Below are 27860 nucleotides of genomic sequence, written 5' to 3'. Positions count from 1 at the left end.
CACCGACACACAGGCACACAGACACACAGACACACCGACACACAGACACACAGACACACATACACACTGCCACACAGACACACAGACACACCGACACACAGACACACATACACACTGCCACACAGACACACAGACACACAGACACACCGACACACAGACACACAGACACACATACACACTGCCACACAGACACACAGACACACCGACACACAGACACACATACACACTGCCACACAGACACACAGACACACCGACACACAAGTGATTTTCCGTGACGGCACGTGACCACCGCCAGATCTCAGCCGGATTCTCGCTCGTTCCGGGTGACTGTGGTTCGCTGACCTCTGACCTCCCCGTCCATGTGCGCACGCAGCCCGGAAGCCGGTGTGCATCCCCGCGTGCCACAAGAACGCCATTTGCCGGGACAACAGCACGTGCATCTGCAAGCCGGTGTACGAGGGCGACGGAGCCTCCTGCAAGCGTGAGTTCTGCTGCTGCCTTCAGGGAGACGAACGCGCGGATGGTACTAACAGGACGGTACTAACAGGATGGTACTAACAGGACGGTACTAACAGGACGGTACTAACAGGATGGTACTAACAGGATGGTACTAACAGGATGGTACTAACAGGACGGTACTAACAGGACGGTACTAACAGGATGGTACTAACAGGACGTGACTAACAGGACTGTACTAACAGGATGGTACTAACAGGACGGTACTAACAGGAAAGTACTAACAGGAAAGTACTAACAGGATGGTACTAACAGGACGGTACTAACAGGAAAGTACTAACAGGACGGTACTAACAGGACGGTAGTAAGAGGACAGACGATGCTAACAGCATGGACAGTACTAACAGGACGGTACTAACAGGACGGACGAACGGACGGTACTTACAGGACAGACGATACTAATAGGATGGACGGTACTAACAGGAAAGTACTAACAGGACGGTACTAACAGGATGGTACTAACAGGATGGTACTAACAGGACGTGACTAACAGGACGGTACTAACAGGACGTGACTAACAGGACGGTACTAACAGGAAAGTACTAACAGGATGGTACTAACAGGATGGTACTAACAGGACGGTACTAACAGGATGGTAATAACAGGACGTGACTAACAGGACGGTACTAACAGGACGTGACTAACAGGACGGTACTAACAGGAAAGTACTAACAGGACGGTACTAATGGATGGTACTAACAGGATGGTACTAACAGGACGTGACTAACAGGATGGTACTAACAGGATGGTACTAACAGGATGGTACTAACAGGACGTGACTAACAGGATGGTACTAACAGGATGGTACTAACAGGATGGTACTAATAGGATGGTACTAACAGGACGTGACTAACAGGACGGTACTAACAGGATGGTACTAACAGGACGGTACTAACAGGAAAGTACTAACAGGACGGTACTAACAGGATGGTACTAACAGGATGGTACTAACAGGAAAGTACTAACAGGATGGTACTAACAGGACGGTACTAACAGGATGGTACTAACAGGAAAGTACTAACAGGACGTGACTAACAGGACGGTGCTAACAGGAAAGTACTAACAGGATGGTACTAACAGGATGGTACTAACAGGACGGTACTAACAGGAAAGTACTAACAGGACGGTACTAACAGGACGGTAGTAAGAGGACAGACGATGCTAACAGCATGGACAGTACTAACAGGACGGTACTAACAGGACGGACGAACGGACGGTACTTACAGGACAGACGATACTAATAGGATGGACGGTACTAACAGGAAAGTACTAACAGGACGGTACTAACAGGATGGTACTAACAGGATGGTACTAACAGGACGTGACTAACAGGACGGTACTAACAGGACGTGACTAACAGGACGGTACTAACAGGAAAGTACTAACAGGATGGTACTAACAGGATGGTACTAACAGGACGGTACTAACAGGATGGTACTAACAGGACGGTACTGACAGGACGTGACTAACAGGACGGTACTAACAGGAAAGTACTAACAGGACGGTACTAACGGATGGTACTAACAGGATGGTACTAACAGGACGTGACTAACAGGATGGTACTAACAGGATGGTACTAACAGGATGGTACTAACAGGACGTGACTAACAGGATGGTACTAACAGGATGGTACTAACAGGATGGTACTAATAGGATGGTACTAACAGGACGTGACTAATAGGACGGTACTAACAGGACGGTACTAACAGGATGGTACTAACAGGAAAGTACTAACAGGACGGTACTAACAGGAAAGTACTAACAGGACAGTACTAACAGGAAAGTACTAACAGGACGGTACTAACAGGACGGTACTAACATGACGTGACTAACAGGATGGTACTAACAGGACGGTACTAACAGGAAAGTACTAACAGGACGGTACTAACAGGAAAGTACTAACAGGATGGTACTAACAGGATGGTACTAACAGGACGGTACTAACAGGATGGTACTAACAGGATGGTACTAACAGGACGGTACTAACAGGACGGTTCTAATAGGAAAGTACTAACAGGACGGTACTCACAGGATGGGACGGTACTGTGCTAACAGAACGGTACTAACAGGGCGGTTGATACGAACAGGACGGGAGCCAACAGGGCGAACGGCACGAACAGGGCGGACGAGCGATGCGAACGAGACGGGCGATGACGGTTCCACCCCTCGCCCCTCCCTCCCCGTGGGCGCGAGTCAGTGGTGAGCCTGTGCAAGCAGGCCAACGGCGGCTGCCACAAGTGGGCCGGCTGCTACCAGAAGGGCACGAAGGTGGAGTGCCGCTGCCGCACGGGCTACGAGGGCGACGGGCGCGTGTGCCGCTGGCAGGACCGCTGCGCCAACGAAAACAACGGAGGGTGCAGCGAGAACGCGGCGTGCACCATGACGGGACCGGTGAGCCGCTGACGCGGGCCGCTGACGCGGGCCCCGTTGACGTGCGTGCGGTTTGTGGTTTTGGTTTTCTCCGGGTACGTTGAGCGTCTTCCGCTCCGCACGTAGCCAACCGTGACACTTGCCTCGGTGGCCCCGCCGTTAAAGGTCACGCGGCGGGTGACCTTTGCCTTTGCGTGCCCGGTGGTGGGGGTGGCGCAGAACAAGCGGCGGTGCACGTGCGGCGCCGGCTTCGTGGGCAACGGGGAGCAGTGCCTGCCCGTGGCGGCACCGCCAATCGACCGCTGCCTGGTGGACAACGGACGGTGCCACCCCGACGCCACCTGCACCGACCTCCACCACGCGGGTGAGCGTGCGGGCGTGCGGGTCAGCGGGTGAGCGAGCGGGCGAGGGGGTGAGCGAGCGGGCGAGCGGGTCAGCGGGCGTGCGGGTCAGCGGGTGAGCGAGCGGGCGAGGGGGTGAGCGGGCGATGGGGTGAGCGAGCGGGTGAGCGAGCGGGCGAGCGGGTGAGCGAGCGGGCGAGCGGGTGTATGGGCTCCGCGCGGAGGAGGAAGGACTCTGGGCCCCGCTCTAGAGTGAGCACGCTGGCCGGAGATTGGCGGTCCGGAACCAGCGGGCCACCCCGGTGAATGCTGCGCGTACCGGTGGCCCGTGAGGAGCCCCGTGACGTCGTTGCGGGGAGCAGTAGGGCCGTGGCGTCCCGGCGTCACCGCCCGTGCTGCTCACCACGATTCAAACGGTGACACCGCCGGTTGCTCAATCGTGAGAAGGCATTGCGTTTCATTGCATTGTACCGCCTCGTTAGTGCCGCCTCGTTAGTGTCACCTCGTTAGTGTCGCCTCGTTAGTGTCGCCTCGTTAGTACCACCTCGTTAGTGTCGTCTCGTTAGTGTCTTCTCGTTAGTGTCGTCTCGTTAGTGTCGCCTCGTTAGTACCGCCTCGTTAGTGTCGCCTCGTTAGTGTCACCTCGTTAGTGTCGTCTCGTTAGTGTCGTCTCGTTAGTGTCGTCTCGTTAGTGTCACCTCGTTAGTACCGCCTCGTTAGAGTCACCTCGTTAGTGTCGCCTCGTTAGTGCCACCTCGGTAGTGTCGTCTCGTTAGTGTCGCCTCGTTAGTACCGCCTCGTTAATACCACCTCGTTAGTGTCGCCTCGTTAGTGTCGCCTCGTTAGTACCGCCTCGTTAGTGCCACCTCGTTAGTGTCGCCTCGTTAGTGTTGCCTCGTTAGTACCACCTCGTTAGTGTCGCCTCGTTAGTACCGCCTCGTTAGTGTCGTCTCGTTAGTGTCGTCTCGTTAGTGTCACCTTGTTAGTACCGCCTCGTTAGTGTCGCCTCGTTAGTACCGCCTCGTTAGTGTCACCTCGTTAGTACCACCTCTTTAGTGCCGCCTCGTTAGTACCGCCTCGTTAGTGTCACCTCGTTAGTACCGCCTCGTTAGTGTCACCTCGTTAGTGTCGCCTCGTTAGTACCGCCTCGTTAGTGTCGTCTCGTTAGTGTCACCTCGTTAGTGTCGCCTCGTTAGTGTCACCTCGTTAGTGTCACCTCGTTAGTGTCGCCTCGTTAGTGTCGCCTCGTTAGTACCACCTCGTTAGTGTCGCCTCGTTAGTGTCGCCTCGTTAGTACCACCTCGTTAGTGTCGCCTCGTTAGTGTCGCCTCGTTAGTACCACCTCGTTAGTGTCGCCTCGTTAGTGTCGCCTCGTTAGTACCACCTCGTTAGTGTCGCCTCGTTAGTGTCGCCTCGTTAGTACCACCTCGTTAGTGTCGCCTCGTTAGTGCCACCTCGTTAGTGTCACCTCGTTAGTGCCACCTCGTTAGTGTCGCCTCGTTAGTGTCACCTCGTTAGTGTCACCTCGTTAGTGTCGCCTCGTTAGTGTCACCTCGTTAGTACCACCTCGTTAGTGTCGCCTCGTTAGTGCCACCTCGTTAGTGTCGCCTCGTTAGTGTCACCTGGTTAGTGTCACCTCGTTAGTGCCACCTCGTTAGTACCGCCTCGTTAGTGTCGCCTCGTTAGTACCGCCTCGTTAGTGTCGTCTGTGAGACATGGTGCCTGCCTTAGTGGTAGCCTTGCGCGATAACAACGTCCTGAATAGCAAGTGCACTCACGGTGAGATCTGACCTGCCCCCTGGCTGACCCCCTGGCTGCCCCTCTCCCCCCCTCGTAGAGGGCGTGGCCGGAGTGTCCCACGTGCGCTCCGCCAAGGGGCAGTACCTTCTGAACCGCACGCAAGCGGAGGAGGCATGCGCTGCGCAGGGGGCCAGCATCGCCACCTTCAGCCAGCTGTCTGCCGCACAGCAGGTACGCACGCTGTGACACACGGGACACAGCTGTCTGCCACACAGCAGGTACACGCTGTGACACACGGGACACAGCTGTCTGCTGCACAGCAGGTACGCACGCTGTGACACACGGGGACACAGCTGTCTGCCGCACAGCAGGTACGCACGCTGTGACACAGCTACTGGGGAGACAAAGTCGGCCGGGGGTGGTTCCGGCCACGCACCCCCACCTCGTGCGCCGTGCCAGCCTTCGTGAGTGCCGCTGGCGAACGGCACTTGCTCCTGCAATCCGCCAAGGCTACGTGGGGGACCTTTGTCTCTGTGTAGGTGGGCCTCCACCTGTGCTCGGTGGGCTGGCTGGCGGGCGGGCGGGCCGGCTACCCCACCATCTACCCCAGCAAGCGCTGCGGCCTCGGGGTGGTGGGCATCGTGGACTACGGAGAGCGGCTCAACCAGAGTGAGCTCTGGGACGTCTACTGCTTCCGTGTCAAAGGTGCCTGCATGCGTGCGTGTGTGTGGGTATGTGTGTGTGTGTACGTGTGTGTGTGTGTGCGTGGGTATGTGTGTGGGTATGTGTGTGGGTATGTGTGTGCGTGGGTATGTGTGTGTGTACGTGTGTGTGTGTGTGCGTGCGTGTGTGTGTGTGTGCGTGGGTATGTGTGTGTGTGCGTGGGTATGTGTGTGTGTGTGGGTATGTGTGCGTGTGGGTATGTGTGCGTGTGGGTATGTGTGCGTGTGAGTGTGTGTGTACGTGTGTGTGTGTGCGTGCATGCGTGTGTGTGTGTGGGTATGTGTGTGTGTACGTGTGTGTGTGTGTGTGCGTGGGTATGTGTGTGTGTGTGGATATGTGTGTGTGTGGGTATGTGTGCATGTGGGTATGTGTGTGGGTATGTGTGTGTGTGTGCGTGTGTGTGGGTATGTGTGTTTGTGCGTGTGTGTGGGTATGTGTGTGTGCGTGGGTATGTGTGTGTGCGTGGGTATGTGTGTGTGCGTGGGTATGTGTGTGCGTGCGTGGATATGTGTGTGTGTGCGTGTGTGTGGGTATGTGTGTGTGGGTATGTGTGTGTGTGTGCGTGCGTGCGTATGTGGGTATGTGTGTGTGCGTGTGTGTGGGTATGTGTGTGTGTGTGTGTTGGTATGTGTGTGTGTGTGCGTGTGTGTGGGTATGTGTGTGTGTGCGTGTGTGTGGGTGTGTGTGTGTGTGGGTATGTGTGTGTGCGTGCGTGCGTGCGTGTTTGGGTATGTGTGTTTGTGCGTGTGTGTGGGTATGTGTGTGTGTGTGCGTGGGTATGTGTGTGGGAATGTGTGTGCGTGGGTATGTGTGTGTGTACGTGTGTGTGTGTGTGCGTGCGTGTGTGTGTGTGTGCGTGGGTATGTGTGTGTGTGCGTGGGTATGTGTGTGTGTGTGGGTATGTGTGCGTGTGGGTATGTGTGCGTGTGGGTATGTGTGCGTGTGAGTGTGTGTGTGTACGTGTGTGTGTGTGCGTGCATGCGTGTGTGTGTGTGGGTATGTGTGTGTGTACGTGTGTGTGTGCGTGTGTGTGTGCGTGGGTATGTGTGTGTGTGTGGATATGTGTGTGTGTGGGTATGTGTGCATGTGGGTATGTGTGTGTGTGTGGGTATGTGTGTGTGTGTGCGTGTGTGTGGGTATGTGTGTTTGTGCGTGTGTGTGGGTATGTGTGTGGGCGTGGGTATGTGTGTGTGCGTGGGTATGTGTGTGTGCGTGGGTATGTGTGTGCGTGCGTGGATATGTGTGTGTGTGTGTACGTGTGTGTGGGTATGTGTGTGTGGGTATGTGTGTGTGTGTGCGTGCGTGCGTATGTGGGTATGTGTGTGTGCGTGTGTGTGGGTATGTGTGTGTGTGTTGGTATGTGTGTGTGTGTGCGTGTGTGTGGGTATGTGTGTGTGTGCGTGTGTGTGGGTGTGTGTGTGTGTGGGTATGTGTGTGTGCGTGCGTGCGTGTTTGGGTATGTGTGTTTGTGCGTGTGTGTGGGTATGTGTGTGTGTGCGTGTGTGGGTATGTGTGTGTGTGTGTGCGTGTGTGTGGGGGTGTGTGTGTGACCGCACAGACTGTAACAACTACAGGGGCATCTCACTCCTCAGTGTGCCGAGAAAGGTCCTGGCAAGGATTATTCAGCATCGCCTTGCCAGGCACGCTGAGGAGAGGCTTGCGGAGCCCCAATGCGGTTTCAGGAAAGGGCGGTCCTGCACAGATGCCATATTTTCTGTCCGTCTGCTACAGCAGAGGTGTAGGGAATTCCAACAAGACCTACATCTCTGCTTTATTGACCTGGTCAAGGCCTATGATACCATCAGTAGGCCTGGGCTCTGGGTCGTTCTTCGTGCTTTTGGAGTACCTGACCCTCTGCTCACGATCATTAAGGACCTTCATGATGGTGAGCGGGCCCGGGTAAAACTACGTGGCCGGGAGTCAGAGCCATTCCCTGTACACCTTGGGGTGCGACAGGGATGTCCTCTGGCTCCCACATTATTTAACATCTATTTTGACCACGTAGTTCGTGAAGCCTTCAATAGCTGTACCGGGGGAATCTCCATATGGTACAGATATAATGGGAGGCTAATCGATGCCCGGGTGCGGTCAAGGGATGGCTCCCTATTGCTCAACCACGTTATGTATGCTGATGACTTGGTAATAGCTGCTCAGTCAGAGGAGGAGTTGGAGACGCTGCTGCTGAGACTGGAGCGTGCCACTAAGAGGTGGGGCCTTACCATCAGCCCCACCAAAACTAAGCACCTGCCTGGGTATTTTGTACCATCGGACACTCCACCCCCACAACTCCCAATCGGTGATGGGGCAGTTGTGGAGAGAGTGGAGAGTTTCCCATACCTGGGCAGTGTGCTTATGACTGGCTCCAGTTTAACAGCAGAGGTCTCACTCCGAATCAGTCGAGCGGCAATATCTTTTCATCGGTTGCGTAACGCTGTGTGGAAGCTACCTGGTCTGTCGCTCCGCACTAAGCTTCAGGTCTTCTCGGCCACGGTCATTCCCTCCCTTCTCTACGCTTGCGAAACGTGGACCCCCCTAATGGAACATCTTCGCCGGTTAGAAACATTTAGGCTGGCCTGCCTACGATCCATCCTGGGTTTAACCAGACTGGATTGTGTGAGGAGCTCACAAATCCTTGAAAGATCTGGGCAGGGTCCCATCGGTGAGCTCCTCCGGCAGGCAAGGCTGCGATGGCTGGGTCATGTTGCCCGCATGCCCAGCCACCGCATGCCGAAACAGCTTTTGTTTGGCCGGATTGAGGGGGCTAAGCGGGCGCGGCACGGGCTGGAGAAGAGATGGAGTGATGTGGTACAGGAGGACGTGGAGCTGAGTGGACTTGCCGATGACTGGTACCAGCGGTGTCAAGATCGGCCTCTGTGGAGGAGGCTCGTGAAGGATGCTACTGGGCAGTTGGAGGCAGTCGCCCTCCAACAACAAAGGAGGGCGGAGGAGCGACGCTCACAACAGCGAGCGGAGCGCCGGGTGGCTAAAGCACAGCAGGTTGGCACAGTAGGGGGCACAGGTGGTGCATCAGCCAGTCATCTCAGTCAGTCGACCCGTGGCACCTGGGTCTGCCCCGTGACCTCCTGCCAGCGGGCGTTCGACACTTCACGTGGCCTCAGGGTGCACATAGCCTGGCACAAGCGTCGTGGTGACGTCACCGCCACTTAGTGGCGAATGGCGGTTGTTGTTGTGTGTATGTGTGTGTGCGTGTGTGTGGGTATGTGTGTGTGTGCGTGTGTGTGGGTATGTTTGTGTGTGTGTGCGTGTGTGTGGGTATGTGTGGGTGTGTGTGTGTGTGGGTATGTGTGTGTGTGCGTGTGTGTGGGTATTGTGTATGTGCTTGTGTGTGGGTATGTGTATTTGTGCGTATGTATGGGTTTGTGTGTGTGTGTGTGTGGGTATGTGTGTGCGTGTGTGTGTATGTGTGTACGTGTGTGTGTGTATGTACGTGTGTGTGTGTGTATGTGCGTGTGTGTGTGTACGTGTGTGTGGGTGTGTGTGTGTGTATGTGTGTGTGTGTACGTGTGTGTGTGTATGTACGTGTGTGTGCGTGTATGTGGTGGGGAGCGATAGTGTAGCGGTTAGCGCGCTGCGCTATGAACCTGGCGACCCGGGTTCGATTCCCGCTCACGGCCAACACCAGTGACAATTATCTGAACCGGTCCCGGGCCTCCCCTAGGTCGACTCAGCCTCAAATGAGTACCTGGTGCGGTGTGTAAACATCGCCACTAGGGAGACAAAGGCGGTCGGGCGTGGTGCTGGCCACCCACCCTCTCGTGTACCGTTCCGGCCTTCATAGGTGCTCGCTAACAGCACTTGCCCCTACAGTCTGTTAAGGCTATACGGGGGGTCTTTGTCTTTGTGTGTGGGTATGTGTGTGTGGGTGTGTGCGTGTGTGTGTGTGCGTGTGTGTGTGTGCGTGTGTGCGTGTGTGTGCGTGCGTGTGTGTGCGTGCGTGTGTGTGTGTGCGTGTGTGTGTGTGCGTGTATATGTGCGTGTCTGTGTGTGCGTGTGTGTGTATGTGTGTGTCTGTGTGTGCGCGTGTGCGGCGCCCGCACACCATGGGGAGTGGTGAGACAGCGCTGGGTCCGTAGGGAGCCGTGGGGAACAAGCAGCCCGCTAGGCGGCTGTGGCGAGTATTGCCTGCCGGCGGTTTGGCCCCATCGGTCGCCCCGGGCGGGCGCGGCGATGCCGCCTGGAATTGCACGCGCGGCACTTGCCCCGACGGTCTGTTAAAGGCTACGCGGGGGGCCTTTGCCTTTGTGCGCTACAGAGGTGCGGTGCGCGTGCACGGACGGCTTTGTGGGCGACGGCTTCTCCTGCAACGGCGACGTCCTGCAGGTGCTGGCCGGCCTGCCCGGCCACACCACCTTCTACACGGTACGCAGCAGCGCCAGCAGCCGGCCAGCTGGGGACCGGTCCTCCGTGTCTCCTCCGTGTCTCCACCGTGTCTCCTCCGTGTCTCCGCCGTGTCTCCGCGTGTCTGCACCGTGTCTCCTCCGTGTCTCCACCGTGTCTCCTCCGTGTCTCCTCTGTGTCTCCACCGTGTCTCCGCCGTGTCTCCGCCGTGTCTCCGTCGAGTCTCCGCCGAGTCCCCGCGTGTCTCCGTGTGTCCCCGTGCCTCCGTGTGTCCCCGTGTGTCTCCGTGTGTCTCCGTGTGTCTCCGTGTCCCCGTGTGTCTCCGTGTGTCTCCGTGTGTCCCCGTGCCTCCGTGTGTCCCCGTGTGTCCCCGTGTGTCTCCGTGTGTCTCCGTGTCCCCGTGTATCTCCGTGTGTCTCCGTGTGTCCCCGTGCCTCCATGTGTCCCCGTGTGTCTCCGTGTGTCTCCGTGTGTCCCCGTGCCTCCGTGTGTCTCCGTGTGTCTCAGTGTGTCTCCGTGTCCCCGTGTGTCTCCGTGTGTCTCCGTGTCCCCGTGTGTCTCCGTGTGTCTCCGTGTGTCTCCGTGGCTCAGTGTCCAATAACCTACGTCGCTGCGTCCCCTTGTCCCCAGTTCCAGTGTCCCTGAGTTCCTGTGCATCCGTGTCCCCGTCCGTCCGTGTCTCCGTGTGTCTCCGTGTGTCCCCGCGCGCCTCCGTGTGTCTCCGTGTCTCCGTGTGTCTCCGTGTGTCTCCGTGTCCCCGCGTCCCGACACCTCAATCTGTTCCCGTGTGCCCATGTCCTTTGGTTCCGCACACTCCTTTGTCTCCGTGAATTGGCGTGTCCCCATGTGACTCCCGTGTGCCCGTGTTGACACGTTGTCCCCGCGTCGTCACGTCCGTGCGTCTCCCCTCCCACGTGATGCCCCGCCCACGTGATGCCCCCCCCCCACGTGATGCCCCCCCCCCACGTGATGCCCCCCCCCCACGTGATGCCCCCCCCACGTGCCTCAGGCCCTGCTGGCTTTCGCCAACGCGAGCGACAGCGGCCGTGAGCTGATGGAGGCGCTGGGCGGCGGCGACGACAACATCACGCTCTTCCTGCCGGCCGACAGCGGATTCGCGGCTAACGAGGTGCGGGGGGAGCTCCGCGAGGGGGAGCTCCGCGAGGGGGACCTCCGCGAGGGGGGCCTCCGCGAGGGGGCCTCCATGAGGGGCCCTCCGCGAGGGGGACCCCTGCGAGGGGGACCTCCGCGAGAGGGACCTCTGTGTGAGGACATGATTGCGATAACGGTGTGAGGAGCTCCGTGTGAGGAAGTTTCTGTGGGGGGGGCCCCCATTGTGAGTGGAGCTCTGTGAGGGGGGCTCTCTGTGAGGACCTCCGTGAGGGGGCCGTGGTGAAACGAGAGCCACGAATGGTGATTGTGTCCCTGCACTTGATGACGATGACGATATTGATGGTGTAGACAGATTGATGATGTTAATAGTGTCAACGCTGCCATGCAAGGACGTGTCCCAGCACGAGGTGATGATGATGATGGTGATGTTGGTGATGTTGGTGATGGTATTCATGGTGATGATGGTATTGATGTTGGTGATGGTGTTGATGTTGATGGTGTTGATGTTGGTGATGGTGTTGATGTTGGTGATGTTGGTGATGGTGTTGATGTTGGTAATGGTGTTGATGTTGGTGATGTTGGTGATGTTGGTGTTGGTGGTGTTGGTGTTGGTGATGTTGGTGATGTTGATGTTGGTGATGGTGTTGATGTTGGTGATGATGTTGATGTTGGTGATGGTGTTGATGTTGGTGATGGTGTTGTTGTTGTTTATGTTGGTGATGGTGTTGGTGTTGATGTTGGTGATGGTGATGGTGTTGGTGATGGTGTTGGTGATGATGTTGGTGATGGTGTTGGTGATGTTGGTGTTGATGTTGGTGATGGTGATGATGTTGGTGATGTTGGTGATGTTGGTGATGGTGTTGATGTTGGTGATGGTGTTGATGTTGGTGATGGTGTTGATGGTGTTGATGTTGGTCATGGTGTTGATGATGTTGATGATGTTGATGATATTGATGGTGTTGGTGATGGTGTTGATGTTGGTGATGTTGGTGATGTTGGTGATGGTGTTGATGGTGATGGTGTTGATGTTGGTGATGGTGTTGGTGATGGTGTTGATGTTGATGATGTTGGTGATGGTGATGTTGGTGATGTTGGTGGTGGTGTTGATGTTGGTGATGTTGGTGATGTTGGTGATGTTGGTGATGTTGTTGGTGTTGTTGGTGATGTTGGTGATGGTGATGTTGTTGGTGATGTTGGTGGTGATGGTGTTGGTGATGTTGGTGATGTTGTTGGGTGATGTTGGTGATGTTGGTGATGGTGATGATGTTGATGGTGTTGATGTTGGTGATGTTGATGATGTTGGTGATGGTGATGATGTTGATGTTGGTGATGTTGGTGATGTTGTTGATGTTGGTGATGTTGGTGATGGTGATGATGGTGATGGTGTTGATGTTGGTGATGTTGTTGATGTTGGTGATGTTGGTGATGGTGATGTTGGTGATAGTGTTGATGTTGGTGATGTTGGTGATGGTGTTGATGTTGGTGATGGTGTTGATGTTGGTGATGTTGGTGATGTTGGTGTTGGTGGTGTTGGTGATGTTGGTGATGTTGGTGGTGATGATGTTGGTGATGGTGTTGATGGTATTGATGTTGGTGATGGTGTTGATGTTGGTGATGTTGGTGATGTTGGTGATGTTGGTGTTGGTGATGTTGGTGATGTTGGTGGTGATGATGTTGGTGATGGTGTTGATGGTATTGATGTTGGTGATGGTGTTGATGTTGGTGATGTTGGTGATGTTGGTGATGTTGGTGTTGGTGTTTGTGTTGGTGATGTTGGTAATGTTGGTGTTGGTGATGGTGATGGTGTTGATGTTGGTGATGGTGTTGATGTTGGTGATGGTTTGGATGTTGGTGATGGTGTTGGTGATGATGTTGGTGTTGATGTTGGTGATGTTGGTGATGGTGTTGATGTTGGTGATGGTGTTGGTGTTGGTGATGGTGATGTTGGTGATGGTGTTGATGTTGGTGATGGTGTTGATGTTGGTGATATTGTTGATGTTGGTGATGGTGTTGATGATGTTGATGATGTTGATGGTGTTGGTGATGGTGTTGATGTTGGTGATGTTGGTGATGGTGTTGGTGATGGTGTTGATGGTGATGGTGTTGATGTTGGTGATGGTGTTGGTGATGGTGTTGATGGTGTTGATGTTGGTGTTGGTGGTGTTGGTGTTGATGTTGGTGATGTTGGTGGTGATGGTGTTAGTTAAGGTGATGTTGGTGATGTTGGTGATGTTGGTGGTGTTGGTGATGGTGTTGATGTTGGTGATGTTGGTGATGGTGATGTTGTTGGTGATGTTGGTGATGGTGTTGGTGTTGGTAATGTTGGTGTTGGTGATGGTGATGTTGGTGATGGTGTTGATGTTGGTGATCGTGTTGATATTGTTGATGTTGTTGATGATGTTGATGATGTTGATGGTGTTGGTGATGGTGTTGATGTTGGTGATGTTGGTGATGTTGGTGATGGTGTTGGTGATGGTGTTGATGGTGATGGTGTTGATGTTGGTGATGGTGTTGATGTTGCTGATGGTGTTGATGGTGGTGATGTTGGTGATGTTGGTGATGGTGTTGATGGTGATGGTGTTGATGTTGGTGTTGGTGGTGTTGGTGTTGATGTTGGTGATGTTGGTGATGGTGATGTTGGTGATGTTGTTGATGTTGATGTTGTTGATGTTGGTGATGTTGGTGATGGTGTTGATGGTGATGTTGTTGGTGATGTTGGTGATGTTGGTGGTGGTGTTGATGTTGGTGATGTTGTTGGTGATGTTGGTGATGTTGGTGATGGTGTTGATGTTGGTGATGTTATTGGTGTTGTTGGTGATGTTGGTGATGGTGATGTTGTTGGTGATGTTGGTGGTGATGTTGGTGATGTTGGTGATGTTGGTGATGTTTTTGGTGATGTTGGTGATGTTGGTGATGGTGATGATGTTAATGGTGTTGATGTTGGTGATGTTGATGATGTTGGTGATGGTGATGATGTTGATGATGTTGGTGATGTTGGTAATGGTGATGATGGTGATGGTGTTGATGTTGATGGTGTTGATGTTGGTGATGGTGTTGATGTTGGTGATGTTGGTGATGGTGTTGATGTTGGTGATGGTGTTGATGTTGGTGATGTTGGTGATGTTGGTGTTGGTGGTGTTGGTGATGTTGGTGATGTTGGTGGTGATGATGTTGGTGATGTTGGTGTTGGTGGTGTTGGTGATGGTGTTGGTGATGTTGGTGATGTTGGTGATGTTGGTGTTGGTGATGGTGATGGTGTTGATATTGGTGATGGTGTTGGTGATGTTGGTGTTCGTGATGGTGTTGATGTTGGTGATGGTGTTGATGTTGGTGATGGTGTTGATGTTGGTGATGGTGTTGGTGATGATGTTGATGTTGGTGATGGTGTTGGTGATGGTGTTGATGTTGGTGATGGTGTTGGTGTTGATGGTGTTGATGTTGGTGTTGGTGATGTTGGTGTTGATGTTGGTGATGTTGGTGATGGTGTTGATGTTGGTGATGGTGTTGATGTTGGTGATATTGTTGATGTTGGTGATGGTGTTGATGATGTTGATGATGTTGATGGTGTTGGTGATGGTGTTGATGTTGGTGATGTTGGTGATGGTGTTGGTGATGGTGTTGATGGTGATGGTGTTGATGGTGATGGTGTTGATGTTGGTGATGGTGTTGGTGATGGTGTTGATGGTGATGGTGTTGGTGTTGGTGGTGTTGGTGTTGATGTTGGTGATGTTGGTGGTGATGGTGTTAGTTAAGGTGATGTTGGTGATGTTGGTGATGTTGGTGATGGTGTTGATGTTGGTGATGTTGGTGATGTTGTTGGTGATGTTGGTGATGGTGTTGGTGTTGGTAATGTTGGTGTTGGTGATGGTGATGTTGGTGATGGTGTTGATGTTGGTGATCGTGTTGATATTGTTGATGTTGTTGATGATGTTGATGATGTTGATGGTGTTGGTGATGGTGTTGATGTTGGTGATGTTGGTGATGGTGTTGGTGATGGTGTTGGTGATGGTGTTGATGTTGGTGATGGTGTTGATGTTGCTGATGGTGTTGATGGTGTTGATGTTGGTGATGTTGGTGATGGTGTTGATGGTGATGGTGTTGATGTTGGTGTTGGTGGTGTTGGTGTTGATGTTGGTGATGTTGGTGATGGTGATGTTGGTGATGTTGTTGATGTTGATGTTGTTGATGTTGGTGATGTTGGTGATGGTGTTGATGGTGATGTTGTTGGTGATGTTGGTGATGTTGGTGGTGGTGTTGATGTTGGTGATGTTGTTGGTGATGTTGGTGATGTTGGTGATGGTGTTGATGTTGGTGATGTTGTTGGTGTTGTTGGTGATGTTGGTGATGGTGATGTTGTTGGTGATGTTGGTGGTGATGTTGGTGATGTTGGTGATGTTGGTGATGTTGTTGGTGATGTTGGTGATGTTGGTGATGGTGATGATGTTGATGGTGTTGATGTTGGTGATGTTGATGATGTTGGTGATGGTGATGATGTTGATGATGTTGGTGATGTTGTTGATGTTGGTGATGTTGGTGATGGTGATGATGGTGATGGTGTTGATGTTGATGGTGTTGATGTTGGTGATGGTGTTGATGTTGCTGATGTTGGTGATGGTGTTGATGTTGGTGATGGTGTTGATGTTGGTGATGTTGGTGATGTTGGTGTTGGTGGTGTTGGTGATGTTGGTGATGTTGGTGGTGATGATGTTGGTGATGTTGGTGTTGGTGATGGTGTTGGTGATGGTGTTGGTGATGTTGGTGATGTTGGTGTTGGTGATGGTGATGGTGTTGATGTTGGTGATGGTGTTGGTGATGTTGGTGTTTGGTGATGGTGTTGATGTTGGTGATGGTGTTGATGTTGGTGATGGTGTTGATGTTGGTGATGGTGTTGATGTTGGTGATGGTGTTGGTGATGATGTTGATGTTGATGTTGGTGATGGTGTTGGTGATGGTGTTGATGTTGGTGATGGTGTTGGTGTTGATGGTGTTGATGTTGGTGATGGTGTTGGTGTTGGTGATGTTGGTGTTGATGTTGGTGATGTTGGTGATGGTGTTGATGTTGGTGATGGTGTTGATGTTGGTGATATTGTTGATGTTGGTGATGGTGTTGATGATGTTGATGATGTTGATGGTGTTGGTGATGGTGTTGATGTTGGTGATGTTGGTGATGGTGTTGGTGATGGTGTTGATGGTGATGGTGTTGATGTTGGTGATGGTGTTGGTGATGGTGTTGATGTTGGTGATGTTGGTGATGTTGGTGATGGTGTTGATGGTGTTGATGTTGGTGGTGTTGGTGATGTTGGTGGTGATGGTGATGGTGTTAGTTAAGGTGATGTAGGTGATGTTGGTGATGTTGGTGATGGTGTTGATGTTGGTGATGTTGGTGATGGTGATGTTGTTGGTGATGTTGGTGATGTTGGTGATGGTGTTGGTGATGTTGGTGATGTTGTTGGTGATGTTGGTGATGTTGTTGGTGATGTTGTTGGTGATGTTGGTGATGGTGATGTTGTTGGTGATGTTGGTGATGTTGTTGGTGATGTTGGTGATGGTGATGTTGTTGGTGATGTTGTTGGTGATGATGTTGGTGATGTTGGTGATGTTGTTGGTGATGTTGTTGGTGATGTTGGTGATGGTGATGTTGTTGGTCATGTTGGTGATGTTGTTGGTGATGGTGATAATGTTGGTGATGTTGTTGGTGATGTTGGTGATGGTGATGTTGTTGGTAATGTTGGTGATGTTGTTGGTGATGTTGGTGATGTTGGTGATGATGATGATGTTGGTGATGTTGGTGATGATGATGATGTTGGTGATGTTGGTGATGTTGGTGGTGATGGTGATGTTGGTGATGTTGGTGATGTTGTTGGTGATGTTGGTGATGGTGATGTTGTTGGTGATGTTGTTGGTGATGGTGTTGGTGATGTTGATGGTGTTGATGTTGGTGATGGTGTTGGTGATGTTGGTGATGGTGATGTTGTTGGTGTTGGTGATGGTGTTGGTAATGGTGTTGGTGTTGGTGATGGTGATGTTGGTGATGTTGATGTTGGTGATGTTGGTGTTGATGTTGTAGACGCTGTCTTGGCGAGACGTGTCCCAGCACGTGGTGGCCCAAGTCCGTGGCCGTGTCCGCTACGCGGCGCTCACCGAGGGCCTCGCACTGCCCTCACGCAGCGGGGGGGCGACGCTGTCCATCCACACGGCCAACCGCACCGAGCGCAAGGCACCGCCCTGAGCACACCACACCACATGGCCACACCGCACGGCCACACCACACGGCCACACCACACGGCCACACCGCACGGCCACACCGCACTTTGTTATTTTTTACAATGTGCGCATGCTTATGTACGTATGCCAATGTACATTTGATAATGTACGTATAGTAATGTGCACGTGATAACGTGCGCATGATTGCGTATACCGATGAAAGTATGATGATGTGCGCGTTTAACTTCTTTCGCACCGTACCTAGCCAACCATGCTAATTATGTTGATGATGTTACTGATGATGTTACTGATGACGTTGATGATGTTACTGATGACGTTGATGATGATGTTGTTGATGTAGATGGTGAATGACCGCGCCATCCTCAATTGGGACGAGGTGGCGACCAACGGCATCATCCACATCATCGAAGGCCCCCTCCGGGCCCCCACGCTCCCCGTACGGACCCCACAGGCACCCCTATAGACCCCGCTAGTACCACACTCACACAGGGACCCCTATAGACCCTGCTAGTACCACACCCACACAGGCACCCCTATAGACCCCGCTAGTACCACACTCACACAGGGACCCCTATAGACCCTGCTAGTACCACACACTCACACAGGGACCCCTATAGACCCTGCTAGTACCACACTCACACAGGGACCCCTATAGACCCTGCTAGTACCACACTCACACAGGGACCCCTATAGACCCCGCTAGTACCACACTCACACAGGGACCCCTATAGACACCGCTAGTACCACACTCACACAGGGACCCCTATAGACCCTGCTAGTACCACACTCACACAGAGACCCCTATAGACCCTGCTAGCACCACACTCACTCACACAGGGACCCCTAAAGACACCGCTAGTACCACACTCACACAGGGACCCCTATAGACCCTGCTAGTACCACACTCACACAGGGACCCCTATAGACCCCGCTAGTACCACACACACAGGGACCCCTATAGACCCCGCTAGTACCACACTCACACAGGGACCCTATAAACCCTGCTAGTACCACACTCACACACACAGGGACCCCTATAGACCCTGCTATTACCACACCCACACAGGGACCCCTATAGACCCTGCTAGTACCACACTCACACAGGGACCCTATAGACCCTGCTAGTACCACACCCACACAGGCACCCCTATAGACCCTGCTAGTACCACACTCACACAGGGACCCCTATAGACCCTGCTAGTACCACACTCACACAGGGACCCCTATAGACCCTGCTAGTACCACACTCACACACACAGGGACCCCTATAGACCCTGCTAGTACCACACTCACACAGGCACCCCTATAGACCCCGCTAGTACCACACTCACACAGGCACCCCTATAGACCCCGCTAGTACCACACTCACACAGGGACCCCTATAGACCCTGCTAGTACCACACTCACACAGGGACCCCTATAGACCCTGCTAGTACCACACTCGCACAAGGACCCTTATAAACCCCGCTAGTACCACACTCACACAGGGACCCCTATAGACCCTGCTAGTACCACACACACACAGGGACCCCTATAGACCCTGCTAGTACCACACTCACACAGGCACCCCTATAGACCCCGCTAGTACCACACACACACAGGGACCCCTATAGACCCTGCTAGTACCACACACACACAGGGACCCCTATAGACCCTGCTAGTACCACACACACAGGGACCCCTATAGACCCTGCTAGTACCACACTCACACAGGCACCCCTATAGACCCTGCTAGTACCACACTCACACAGGCACCCCTATAGACCCTGCTAGTACCACACTCACACAGGGACCCCTATAGACCCTGCTAGTACCACACTCACACACACGTCTATGTGTCTCTGTGTATGTCTATGTGTCTCTGTGTATGTCTATGTGTCTCTGTGTAAGTCTGTGTGTCTCTGTGTATGTCTATGTGTCTCTGGGTAAAGTCTATGTCTCTCTGTGTAAGTCTATGTGTCTCTGTGTAAGTCTCTGTGTCTCTGTATATGTCTATGTGTCTCTGTGTAAGTCTGTGTGTCTCTGTGTATGCATATGTGTCTCTGTGTATGCCTATGTGTCTCTGTGTAAGTCTGTGTGTCTCTGTGTATGTCTATGGGTCTCTGTGTAAGTCTACGGGTCTCTATGTGTGTCTATGTGTCTCTGTGTATGTCTATGTGTCTCTATGTGTGTCTATGTGTCTCTGTGTATGCCTATGTGTCTCTGTGTTAATCTCTGTGTCTCTGTGTAAGTCTCTGTGTCTCTGTGTAAGTCTACGTGTCTCTGTGTAAGTCTACGGGTCTCTATGTGTGTCTACGTGTCTCTGTCTCAGCCAATGGCGACTGGGCCGAGACCACCAACTCACTACCCGGTTCAATCACCAGCAGCAGCGGCTAGCACTCGGATTAGATTGTTGCCCAGGAGCTCAGCGGTGATGACCCCTTGACCCCTTGACCCTGACACCACCACCCCCCCCCCCCCTCCGGCAATAGGAGGAGGCGAGCGGCACGGGCGCGGTGGCGGGGTTGGTGCTGGCGGGGTTGGTGCTGCTGCTGGCGCTGGGCGGTGTCGCGCTGCGCTACCTTCGCCGCCACCCGGACTCGGCGCGCTTCCAGTACTCCAAGGTGAGCGAGCGGCGGCGCTGCTGCGCGGGGTTGGTGGTGAGCCGTGGCGAGGGGTGGCGTGCGGAGCGGCGTGGTGAGCGGGGTGGTGGTGAGCCGTGGCGAGGGTGCGTGTACGTGTGTGTATACGTGTGTGTGTACGTGCGTGTGTACACGCGTGTGTGTACGCGCGTGTGTGTTCGCGTGTGTCTGTACGTGTGTCTGTACGTGTGTGTTGGCGTGTGTGTGTACGTGTGTGTGTACGTGTGTCTGTACAGGTGTATACGCGTGTGTGTGTACGTGTGTCTGTACATGTGTATACGCGCGTGTGTGTGTGGGGAGCGATAGTGTAGCGCTACGCTGCGCTACGAACCCGGCAACCCGAGTTCGATTCCCGCTCACGGCCAACACCGGTGACGATTATCTGAACCGGTCCCTGGGTCTCCCCTAGATCGACTCAGCCTCAAATGAGTACCTGGTGCGCTGTATAAAAACATCGCCGCTGGAGAGACAAAGGCGGCCGGGCGTGGTGCTGGCCACCCACCCCCTCGCGTGCCGTGCCGGCCTTCACAGGTGCTCGCCAAACAGCACTTGCCCCTACAGTCTGTTGAGGCTACACGGGGGATCTTTGTCTTTGTGCCCGCGGCTACGTTGTGCGGTGCAGCACGACGACCGGGAGGTGCTCACCTCGTCGATGGAGGGCGAGGAGGAGGAGGAGGTGGACGCCGCTGCCGCGTCATCGTCGTCGTCGTCGTCGGCCCCCTCCTCGCGGGGGGGGGCGGGGCGCCCCGCTCCGCCCGCAGGGTCCCGGGCCAAGACGAGGGCCGGCGGCCCAGCCCCTCCCTCCTCCACCTCCTCCTCCACCTCCTCCTCAACGTCCCCCACCTCCACCTCGTCCACCTACCTGCGCTTCCCCAGCCCGGACCACAGCGGGCCGTTTGCGGTGCGCAGTGGGTGACGTGCGTGCGTGTGCGTGTGTGTGTGCGTGTGTGTGCGTGTCAGCGTACGTGCGCGTGTGTGCGCGTGTGTGCGTGCGTGTGCGTGTGTGTGTGCGTGTGTGTGCGTACGTGCGCGTGTGCGTGTGTGTGCGTGTGTGTGCGTGTGTGCGTGTGTGTGCGCGTGTGCGTGCGTGTGCGCGTGTGTGTGTGTGCGCGTGTGTGTGCGTGTGCGCGTGTGTGAGTGTGTGCGCGTGTGCGTGCGTGTGCGCGTGTGTGTGTGTGTGTGCGCGTGTGTGTGTGTGTGCGCGTGTAGAGGTTAGCGGGTCGAGCTACGAACCCGGCGACCCGGGTTCGGTCCTGGGCCTCCACTGGGTCGACTCAGCCTCAAATGAGTACCTGGTACGCTGTGTAAAAAATCATCGCCTCCGGGGAGACAAAGACGATCGGATGTGGTGCTGGCCACCCACCCCCTCGCGCACCGTTCCGGCCTTCGTAGGTGCTCGCTAAGAGCACTTGCCCCAACGACCTGCCATAGGCTACACGGGGGAACTTTGCGTTTATCATCGCCTGAAGGCGTCGTGCCATTCGTGTCTCTGTACCCCACAGGGCTCGGACGAGCGCCAGCTGGTGGGCAGTGGAGAAGACGAGGGCCTGTGACGGTGCAGGGCTCCGTCACCACTACTGGCACCAGTGACACTAAGATATTACTACTGGCACCAGTGACACTAAGATATTACTACTGACACCAGTGACACTACCACATTACTACTGACACCAGTGACACTAAGACATTACTACTGACACCAGTGACACTAAGACATTACTACTGACACCAGTGACACTACCACATTACTACTGGCACCAGTGACACTACCACATTACTACTGACACCAGTGACACTAAGACATTACTACTGACACCAGTGACACTAAGACATTACTACTGGCACCAGTGACACTAAGACATTACTACTGGCACCAGTGACACTACGATATTACTACTGACACCAGTGACACTAAGACATTACTACTGACACCAGTGACACTAAGACATTACTACTGGCACCAGTGACACTAATACATTACTACTGGCACCAGTGACACTACGACATTACTACTGGCACCAGTGACACTACCACATTACTACTGACACCAGTGACACTACCACATTACTACTGACACCAGTGACACTAAGACATTACTACTGACACCAGTGACACTAAGACATTACTACTGGCACCAGTGACACTAATACATTACTACTGGCACCAGTGACACTAAGACATTACTACTGGCACCAGTGACACTAAGACATTACTACTGACACCAGTGACACTAAGACATTACTACTGACACCAGTGACACTACGACATTACTATTGACACCAGTGACACTAAGACATTACTACTGGCACCAGTGACACTAAGACATTACTACTGGCACCAGTGACACTACGATATTACTCCTGGCACCAGTGACACTAACACATTACTACTGACACCAGTGACACTAAGACATTACTACTGACACCAGTGACACTAAGACATTACTACTGACACCAGTGACACTACCACATTGCTACTGGCACCAGTGACACTAAGACATTACTACTGACACCAGTGACACTAAGACATTACTACTGACACCAGTGACACTACCACATTACTACTGACACCAGTGACACTAAGACATTACTACTGACACCAGTGACACTACCACATTACTACTGGCACCAGTGACACTAATACATTACTACTGACACCAGTGACACTACCACATTACTACTGACACCAGTGACACTAAGACATTACTACTGGCACCAGTGACACTAAGACATTACTACTGGCACCAGTGACACTACCACATTACTACTGGCACCAGTAACACTAAGACATTACTACTGGCACCAGTGACACTAAGACATTACTACTGACACCAGTGACACTACGATATTACTACTGACACCAGTGACACTAAGACATTACTACTGGCACCAGTGACACTAACACATTACTACTGGCACCAGTGACACTACCACATTACTACTGACACCAGTGACACTAAGACATTACTACTGACACCAGTGACACTAACACATTACTACTGACACCAGTGACACTACCACATTACTACTGGCACCAGTGACACTAAGACATTACTACTGGCACCAGTGACACTAAGACATTACTACTGACACCAGTGACACTAACACATTACTACTGGCAGCAGTGACACTAAGACATTACTACTGGCACCAGTGACACTAAGACATTACTACTGGCACCAGTGACACTAATACATTACTACTGGCACCAGTGACACTAAGACATTACTACTGGCACCAGTGACACTACCACATTACTACTGACACCAGTGACACTAAGACATTACTACTGACACCAGTGACACTACCACATTACTACTGGCACCAGTGACACTAAGACATTACTACTGACACCAGTGACACTAACACATTACTACTGGCACCAGTGACACTAAGACATTACTACTGACATCAGTGACACTAAGACATTACTACTGACACCAGTAACACTAAGACATTACTACTGGCACCAGTGACACTAAGACATTACTACTGACACCAGTAACACTAAGACATTACTACTGACACCAGTGACACTAAGACATTACTACTGGCACCAGTGACACTAAGACATTACTACTGGCACCAGTGACACTAACACATTACTACTGACACCAGTGACACTAAGACATTACTACTGACACCAGTGACACTAAGACATTACTACTGACACCAGTGACACTAAGACATTACTACTGACACCAGTAACACTACCACATTACTACTGACACCAGTGACACTAAGACATTACTACTGGCACCAGTGACACTAAGACATTACTACTGACACCAGTGACACTAAGACATTACTACTGACACCAGTAACACTAAGACATTACTACTGACACCAGTAACACTAACACATTACTACTGACACCAGTGACACTAAGACATTACTACTGACACCAGTAACACTAAGACATTACTACTGACACCAGTGACACTAAGACATTACTACTGACACCAGTGACACTACCACATTACTACTGACACCAGTGACACTAAGACATTACTACTGACACCAGTAACACTAAGACATTACTACTGGCACCAGTGACACTAAGACATTACTACTGACACCAGTGACACTACCACATTACTACTGGCACCAGTGACACTACCACATTACTACTGACACCAGTGACACTAAGACATTACTACTGACACCAGTGACACTAAGACATTACTACTGGCACCAGTGACACTACCACATTACTACTGACACCAGTGACACTAAGACATTACTACTGACACCAGTGACACTACCACATTACTACTGACACCAGTGACACTAAGACATTACTACTGACACCAGCGACACCCTCGCGTGGATGATTGACAGCGGTGCGGCCACGCCCACCCCCGGCCGTGCGATTTCTCGGCGAGGATTGTGATGGTTGTGATGGTTGTGATGATTGTGATGATTGTGATGATTGTGCAATGCGCCTGCCCGCCCCTCCACCTCGATTCCTCGAACCACGAATAAACATGACCCCGCACCCCCTCGTCTCCTGCCGTCCCACGCCATCACTCCGTCTCCTACGAGGGGGGGTGGGAGGGGGGGTGGGAGCGGGGGGGGGGGGACGAAGCCTCCCCCCCCCCACACATCCCCCCCCCCCCACAAATCGCAAGAGGAGTAGGAAGAGAGGAGTCCGCGGTTGAGGAAATCTCGCTGAGCGGCCGCGTGGAAGCCCCTCGCGTTGGGCGCTGCGGTGGCCACGAGATGTTAACTACCTCGCCTGGCATGCAGGAGGTCGTGGGTTCCACCACCATCATCATCACGGTGGCTAGGAGATGTTAACTACCTCGCCTGGCATGCAGGAGGTCGTGGGTTCCACCATCATCATCACGGTGGCTAGGAGATGTTAACTACCTCGCCTGGCATGCAGGAGGTCGAGGGTTCCACCATCATCATCACGGTGGCTAGGAGATGTTAACTACCTCGCCTGGTCTACAGGATGTCGTGGGTTCCACCACCATCATCATCACGGTGGCTAGGAGATGTTAACTACCTCGCCTGGCATGCAGGAGGTCGAGGGTTCCACCACCATCATCATCACGGTGGCTAGGAGATGTTAACTACCTCGCCTGGCATGCAGGAGGTCGAGGGTTCCACCATCATCATCACGGTGGCTAGGAGGTGTTAACTACCTCGCCTGGCATGCAGGAGGTCGTGGGTTCGACCCCGACCCTGACACATGCTCCTGTATGTTTGGCTACTATGCATTTCCACGTGGTGGTGACGATGATGGTAAGCCACTTTGTTGAGCTATCGTTTGAGATAGGCCAGGTCGCTTTTGTAAAAAAACAGAACTGTATCGTAGCTCGGTTTGGTTTCTCACCTGGTAAAATTAATAAAACATTGTTTAGTTTATTGGAGAATCGGGACTCCGCGGTATTGGATGCCACAAAGGGGGGGGGGGGGGCGGTCGTGTGACGTCACAAAGGGGGTCGGGTCGTGCGACGTCACAAAGGGGGTAGGGTCGTGCGACGTCACAAAGGGGCGCCCGGTCGCGTGACGAAGGTTTTTTTATATTTCCCTCCCCGCCCCCCTCGATTCGTTGTTCCTCGGGGGTTCACGGTCATCGCCTTCAGCAGCCAGTAGAGGCTGCCCTGCGGGATCCACGTCGCACAGGCAACGCAATTGTTCGGTGCGAGGGCCGCACCTTAGCCGCCTGGCGCGGACATTTCGCATTCCCATGGCGGGAGCAAGTCCGTCCTCAGCAAAGACCCTGCTGGACATCCGTGAGTGCTACCGGACGTCTGCGGGGAAAGTTCTTTGTAGCTCATCGTGTCCCTCCAGTATAGATCATGATTGCGATGCCGAGTTTTAGGCTCACACCCCCCCCCCCCCAGACCCCCCTCCCCGGCGCTTGCGAGGAGGCAGGCGGCGCGGGGTTTGGTTGTGTGGATGTCCTTGATGGGATGCAGCCGGCACGGTGGGGGGGCGGGCCGGGGGGGGGGGTTGGTCTCAACGGGGATCTGACGATACCCCCTTTAGCCCCCCTCTAAATCCACTCATTACAGCTCAATTACACGCGGGATTAACGGGGTCTCAAGGGGGGGGGGTCCCCCTCGACCCCTCACCCTGTCCCTCCCGCACTCCCCCCTGCACTGAACTTGACCATCACCCACTCTCCTTACCACTCCTCGCCACTCACCATCCTCACCACTCCTACTCAACACGAATTCTCTCCTCCCTCGCCACTCACTCGCCCCTCTGTCTCGTCTTCCTCCTCCCCCCTCTGATCTCCCTTCACCCCTCACCCCCTCCTCACCATCCTCCTCACCACTCACCCTCCCCTCCTCCTGCACTCACCACCCACACCGCCCTCGCCATTGAACTGGGGACGATCGGTGATCATCAGTGATGACAATCGGTGATCAACAAAAGTGGTCATCATTCGTGATCGCCATCAATGGTCATCATCGGTGATCGCTATCAGTGACCACATTGGTGATCATCAATGATCACAGTCGGTGATCATAATCAGTGATCTCACTCAGTGATCACAATTGGCGAGCATTGGTAATCGCCAACAGTGATCACCATCAGTGATAATCGGTGATCGTCATCAGTGATCACCAACGATGATCACCATCCGTGATCACAACTGGGCCCGCTGTGTCGCTACATCGGCGCGCTCTCCGCTGTAACTTTCGATTCTATTTTTTTTTGCCTGGACGGGCAGCGGCAAGCGCAGAGCGCATAATCATTTAGGCCTGAGGCTACCTAGGGGAGGCCCACGCCATCTTTCATCGACAATAGCGCCACTTTAACACAAAGACCATGGACGGGCTGGTGGAAGACGACGACGACGATGATGATGATGATCAAGATGATGGTGATGGTGGTGGTGATGATGATGATGATCAAGATGATGGTGATGAGTGTGTTCGATTTGATGATGGTAATGCTGCGTGATGCACAAGCACTGTTATGCTGAAAGGCCACTGCCCCGAAACGTGAAGAACCAGTGGCATCTACATCAGCAGAACGTGAAGAACCAGTGGCATCTGCAGAACGTGAAGAACCAGTGGCATCTACATCTGCAGAACGTGAAGGACCAGTGGCATCTACATCTGCAGAACGTGAAGGACCAGTGGCATCTACATCTGCAGAACGTGAAGAACCAGTGGCATCTAGATCTGCAGAACGTGAAGAACCAGTGGCATCTACATCTGCAGAACGTGAAGGACCAGTGGCATCTAGATCTGCAGAACGTGAAGAACCAGTGGCATCTACATCTGCAGAACGTGAAGAACCAGTGGCATCTACATCTGCAGAACGTGAAGAACCAGTGGCGTCTGCATCTGCAGAACGTGAAGAACGAGTGGCATCTGCAGAACGTGAAGAACCAGTGGCATCTACATCTGCAGAACGTGAAGAACCAGTGGCATCTACATCTGCAGAACGTGAAGAACCAGTGGCATCTACATCTGCAGAACGTGAAGAACCAGTTGCATCTACATATGCAGAACGTGAAGAACCAGTGGCATCTACATGTGTAGAACGTGAAGAACCAGTGGCGTCTACATCTGCAGAACGTGAAGAACCAGTGGCATCTACACCTGCAGAACGTGAAGAACCAGTGGCATCTACATCTGTAGAACGTGAAGAACCAGTGGCATCTACATCTGCAGAACGTGAAGGACCAGTGGCATCTACATCTGCAGAACGTGAAGAACCAGTGGCATCTACATCTGCAGAACGTGAAGAACCAGTGGCATCTACATCTGCAGAACGTGAAGAACCAGTGGCATCTGCATCTGCAGAACGTGAAGAACCAGTGGCATCTACATCTGCAGAACGTGAAGAACCAGTGGCATCTGCATCTGCAGAACGTGAAGAAC

The 27860-nt window shown here is 53.1% G+C and overlaps 1 protein-coding gene across 1 annotated transcript in view; it reads left to right on the top strand.

Moving 5' to 3' along the window:
- Nucleotides 1-24508, top strand: part of LOC116952738 (stabilin-2-like) — a 132289-nt gene extending 107781 nt beyond the window's left edge. The window contains exons 58-69 of the mRNA XM_076074418.1: nucleotides 374-481; nucleotides 2714-2907; nucleotides 3106-3250; nucleotides 5065-5198; nucleotides 5507-5672; nucleotides 9964-10686; nucleotides 11045-11178; nucleotides 17230-17379; nucleotides 17728-17823; nucleotides 19859-19990; nucleotides 20631-20909; nucleotides 21511-24508. Of these exons, the coding sequence (XP_075930533.1) occupies nucleotides 374-481; nucleotides 2714-2907; nucleotides 3106-3250; nucleotides 5065-5198; nucleotides 5507-5672; nucleotides 9964-10686; nucleotides 11045-11178; nucleotides 17230-17379; nucleotides 17728-17823; nucleotides 19859-19990; nucleotides 20631-20909; nucleotides 21511-21561 (2312 nt within the window). The 3' untranslated portion in view covers nucleotides 21562-24508. The remainder of the gene's footprint in view (nucleotides 1-373; nucleotides 482-2713; nucleotides 2908-3105; nucleotides 3251-5064; nucleotides 5199-5506; nucleotides 5673-9963; nucleotides 10687-11044; nucleotides 11179-17229; nucleotides 17380-17727; nucleotides 17824-19858; nucleotides 19991-20630; nucleotides 20910-21510) is intronic.
- The last annotated feature ends 3352 nt before the right edge of the window (nucleotides 24509-27860 follow it).

The sequence above is a fragment of the Petromyzon marinus genome, chromosome 48 (genome assembly GCF_048934315.1).
Source record: "Petromyzon marinus isolate PM22_M1 ecotype Great Lakes invasive population chromosome 48, UKy_Petmar_22M1.pri1.0, whole genome shotgun sequence".
NCBI lineage: Eukaryota > Metazoa > Chordata > Hyperoartia > Petromyzontiformes > Petromyzontidae > Petromyzon > Petromyzon marinus.
This window is presented reverse-complemented; position numbering and strand designations above follow the sequence as displayed.